This window comes from Daphnia magna, linkage group LG3, assembly GCF_020631705.1.
Source record: "Daphnia magna isolate NIES linkage group LG3, ASM2063170v1.1, whole genome shotgun sequence".
NCBI lineage: Eukaryota > Metazoa > Arthropoda > Branchiopoda > Diplostraca > Daphniidae > Daphnia > Daphnia magna.
Genome location: NC_059184.1, coordinates 7,966,201 through 7,971,221, shown reverse-complemented (window position 1 = coordinate 7,971,221; position 5,021 = coordinate 7,966,201). Strand labels below are relative to the sequence as shown.

Here is a 5,021-nt window from a genome sequence, read left to right as displayed (position 1 = left end):
ACTCATGGTATCACAGTGTATTCACATTGAATACCAGTATATTTGATTCTTTTTACATGTAGAAGTATAAACTCATAATATAACAGTGTATTCACATTGAATACAAGTATATTTGATTCTGTTTACATGTAGATGTAAAAACTCATGGCATCACAGTGAATTCACATTGAATACAAGTATATTTGATCCTGTTTTCATCTAGAAGTAAAAACTCATGGTATCACAGTGTATTCACATTGAATACAAGTAAATTTGATTCTGTTTACATGTAGAACTATAAACTCATAATATAACAGTGTATTCACATTGAATACAATTATATTTGATTCTGTTTTCATGTAGAAGTGTAAACTTTTAATATCACAGTGTATTCACATTGAATACAAGTATATTTGATCCTGTTTACATATAGAATTAAAAACTGATGGTATCACAGTGTATTCACATGGAATACAAGTATATTTGATCCTGTTTACACCTAGAATTAAAAACTCATTCTATCACAGTGTATATTCTCATTGAATACAAGTATATTTGATCCTGTTTACATATAGAAGTAAAAACTCATGGTATCACTGTTAGAGTTAGTGGTTTTTATACCAGGATTCACTGATGCAGAAGGAGATTGAGACAGGTACTTACAGTCTGATTTCTACTTTACTTGTATTCTCCTTCCTCTAAGCACTACAATCATATACAGAGACAGACGGAAAAGTGAGAAGTCCCACCTGTACACAACCGTCCTTGTAAAAGAAGACCAGGAAGAGGAGTGGAGGACACAGTAGTTGCCGACGGCATTAGGGTAAGGGTAAGCAATTATAACAGATGCTGTAGTTTGACTTCCAACACCTCCCCTCAAACGCAGCACTTTTATATTGGTGTTTCCACAATCCCCAACTCTTGACGTAGTCGCTGGAACCGTGGAGCCGCTAATGGTTTAGTCAGAATGTCCGCCAGCTGTTCGTTCGTGTTGACATACTTAGCATCAATCACTCCTTGTTCTTGTAGCTCTCGGATGAAGTGGTAACGCACGTCAATGTGCTTGGTTCTCTGGTGTAGTTCCGGATTACGAATGATCCGAATAGCACTCTGGTTATCCATGAAGAGCTCCATGGGAGTTGGGACATCACCTTCCAGTTCTTTTAACCCTCGCAGAATCCAGACTGCTTCTTTTCCGGCTTCACTTGACGCGACAAACTCGGCTTCTGTAGTTGACTGGGCAGTACACTTCTGCTTTTTACCTGACCACGAGATGGCCGCCCCGTTTAGAAGAAAAACGTAACCAGTGGTGGATTTTCGAGAGTCGCTATCACCGGCGTAGTCAGCGTCAGAGAAGGCTTTGAGATGGTTCCTTGGCCCGTACAGTAATCCATGCTGTCGTTTCCCAGCCAAATAGCTTAGAATTCGCTGCACTGCTTTCCAATGTAGTCTTCCCGGGTTCTGGCAGTGCTGAGCTACCTGTCCTACAGCATAGGCTATCTCTGGGCGTGTCATCACGTTGAGAAACATTAGCTAGCCTACTGCCTCACGGTAAGGTGTACGGGCCATTTCTTCCTCTACTTCTTGACTCCATGGGCCTGTTGCTTTTGTTAGATGCGTGTCAGGCTCTACTGAAGTCTGCTTCGGATGGCAGTTGGACATGTTAAATGTTCGGAGCAGCTCTTCAATGTAGTGTGTCTGGTCGAAAAAGATTTGTTTCTCTTGGTGGTCACGTGATATGTTGATTCCAAGGTACCGGTCTACCAGCATCACTCTCATGTCGAACTCTTTTTTCAAAAATTGAACAATGTCCTCTAGAGTCTTTTGTTGGTTACTTGCCAGGATGCCGTCGTCGACATAGACGCTGACAAACGTGATTTCTTCCTCTCTTCGACGGTAGTATAGGCAAGGATCGAACATGGTACGAGTAAGTCCGAACTTCAGGAGGAAAGCGTTAAACTTTTCATTCCAGCAACGGGGGGCTTGCTTAAGCCCGTACAATGACTTGATGAGTTTGCAAACATCTTTTTCGCGACCAGGAGTTACGAAACCTTCAGGCTGTTCCATGAACACATCTTCTTTAAGCTCTCCGTACAAAAATGCCGTCGTAACATCCAGTTGTAGCATTTCTAGATCCATTACTGCTACTAGACTGAGAAGCATGCGGAGACTTGAGTGTTTTACCACTGGTGCATATGTTTCGTCGTAGTCTACTCCTTGCTGCTGCGTGTATCCTCTCGCCACTAGTCGTGCCTTGAAGCGAGTCTCAGTGTTTTTGTGTCCATGTTTAATCTTGAAGACCCAGCCGCTCTTTATGATCGTACGGTCTGACGGTCTTTCTGTAAGTTCCCATGTCTTATTCTTGACTAGTGCGTCATATTCTTCTTTGATAGCCTTTTCCCAGATAGAAGCATCTTCTGATGAGATGGCTTCGTTGTAGTTCCTTGGCTCGACTTTCTGTTCGGACCTCAGGGACAGTAGCCCTTTGAATTGTCTGTATCTTTCAGTCATGACCGTCGTGCGTGCTGATCTTCTCGGTGCGAGTGTTGAGGGTTTAGGCCATCCATGAAAAACGTCAGCTTGCTGGAAGTCAAAATCCTCCCCTGCTTCCTGCAAGTTGTGCGTTTGTTGGGTATTGTGTTCGATGGGTGTTTCTTCAACACTCGTTTGTAGTTGAGCTTCTTCACTAGATCGTTCACCCATTGGGGTTTCCGAACCAGACTGAGTTTGATCGTTAACACGATTTTGTTCTATGTCCATAGCACCGTCATCGATTGGTTCTACGATGGGGCTATTGTTGGCAAAGATATGGTCGTTTTCTTCAAACAAGACATCACGACTAATGAGTATTCGACGCTCCACTGGATCCCAATAGCGATAGGCTTTCGACGTTTCGCCGTACCCAACAAAGAAAAACTTCTTGGCCTTCGGGTCGAATTTGCGTCTGGTTTCGTCGGGTATGTGTACATAGGCAGTGGAGCCAAAAATACGGAAGTACGAAATGTCTGGTTTGTTTCCGTACCAGAGCTCATGTGGCGTCTTGAGTTTATTTCCGGTGGTCGTTCTGTTGAGGACGTGAGACACACACATGACGGCTTCTCCCCACATGTAAATTGGTGCCTTCTTTGCTTGCATGACGCTGCGGGCAGCCTGTCCGGTTTGCCCGTTCAGAAACTCCATTTTGCTGAGGAGTATACGGTATGCTGGTCTAGTGGCGGATACCGGTTTTAGCTAACCATGACTCGAACGCATTGCTGCTGTACTCTCCGCCGTTATCAGAGCGAAGCGTCTTGACGTCAAAACCAGTTTCTGTCTTCGTCATAGCAACGTAGTCTTGAAAACATTTTGGGACTTGCGATTTTTGTTTGAGAACCTTCGTCACACGCCATCCACTGAAATCGTCTGTAAAAATGACGAAGTATTTCGACCCTGACGGGGTGTTTTCCTGCATAGGTCCACACAGGTCAGAGTGAACAAATTCTTCGATGGATGTGGCGTGTTTTCTTCCAAGTTTGAACGGACCACGATGCATTTTCCCGAGGATGCAACCTTTGCAGTGGCATGTAGGTTGATCGTAAGTGTTAAGATATTCAAGTCCAACTACGGTTTGTTTTGTCTTCATGTTCCTGATTGCTTGCAAATTCAGGTGTGCTAGACGTTGATGCCATACGATAATCGACTACACTGCTAAGCCATTCATCTGATTCAAACGAATTTGGTTTATTAATATTTTAGTTGTTTTTTTTTTTTTTTTTTTTTTTTTTTTTTTTTTTTTTTTTAATATATAATTTCGATCTACCTCAGTTGCTTATCCCAACTTAGGGAAGTCAGTTCTGTTCCCAATCACGACAGGACAGGGTGTTGCCTGAATATATGCAAATTTGTTGTTGTTATTATTTTTTTTCTTAATTTTTTTTTTGTGGTTTACTTCAACAGCTCGAAGATAAAGGTGGTAGAGTGACTCGCCAACTCTTCGACCATGAATTTCGGTTGTTCCTTGTTTTGTGATGAATACGTCTTCATTGATGAAATGTGCCTCTGCTCCTGACTTGGTGGCTGACGCAATGGAAAAGAGGTTCGTGCCCAAATTGGGTACGAAAAGAACCCCATAGAGGCTGCCATTGATGTCCTTTCCATCTACGTGGGAGGAGAGCCTGATGTCTCCGATCCCTAAAACCCAAAGTTCAGTGCCACCGATCCCTTTTACAGACCAAGTGTTTGAGTCAACGGATTTGAAATTGTTGAAAGTTGAGCGCTGATCACTCATGTGTTGGGTTGCACCTGAGTCAGCAAACCAATCAAAGGCTCTAGAACGGAAATATATTGATTCAGTATGACGAAAAAAAAATTTTATAGAGTTTTTATACCTTCTAGCTGTGAAGCAAATAGATGACTGGTACCCAAAATCTTGTTTGTTGGCTTGCTTGTTCTCTTTCTTGAACCAGCAGTTCTTCGTGAGGTGTCCAGGATTCTGACATTCGTAGCACGTAGCTGAATACGGAGTGGTCTTTTGTCTTTGTCCATTGAAACCACCGCGTCCTCGTCCTCTACCTCCGCAATTCCCAGATCCTCGACTCAAATTAGAGTGCTGTGACGATTGTGTGTTAAGATCGCGATTCGAGCTGGACTGTTGGAATGACGGATTCCTACTGGCGAAAAAGGCAGTATTCCTCGAGTCCGTTGTTCCGTTATTGTACATCTTGGCCACCTTTTCTTCCTTTTGAAGGCGCTGAGATAGCAGGCTCATAGTTCTTGATCCAGCTGGAACGCTGTCCCAAACCGTTTGAAACGCTTGGTAGCTGGGTGGTAGCGACATGATTATCTTGTTCATCAGCTGAATTTCCGAGAGAGGGTGATTCAGGTCTTCAAGATGTCTTCCCACTTCTTCTACCTCGTTGATAAATGCCATCACGGATTGTCCTTCTTCATGCTTCATGGTAAAAAATTTACTCATGACAAAGTGCAGATTTTCCTCTGCTAGTTCTGCATATTCGGTTTTCAGCTTGTCCCACATCTCCTTGGCAGTTCTGCTACCTTGTAGG

General features: G+C 43.2%; 1 protein-coding gene across 1 annotated transcript; it reads right to left on the bottom strand.

Moving 5' to 3' along the window:
• Positions 1-870: 870 nt before the first annotated feature.
• On the bottom strand, positions 871-1,494 carry LOC123470618 (secreted RxLR effector protein 161-like). The gene has a single exon (XM_045171154.1). The coding sequence runs from the start codon at positions 1,492-1,494 to the stop codon at positions 871-873; it is 624 nt and encodes a 207-aa protein (XP_045027089.1).
• Between the last annotated feature and the right edge of the window lie 3,527 nt (positions 1,495-5,021).

Excerpts from the sequence above, each read along its gene's own strand:
- LOC123470618 (XM_045171154.1), bottom strand. The coding sequence starts at position 1,494 with ATGACACGCCCAGAGATAGCCTATGCTGTAGGACAGGTAGCTCAGCAC.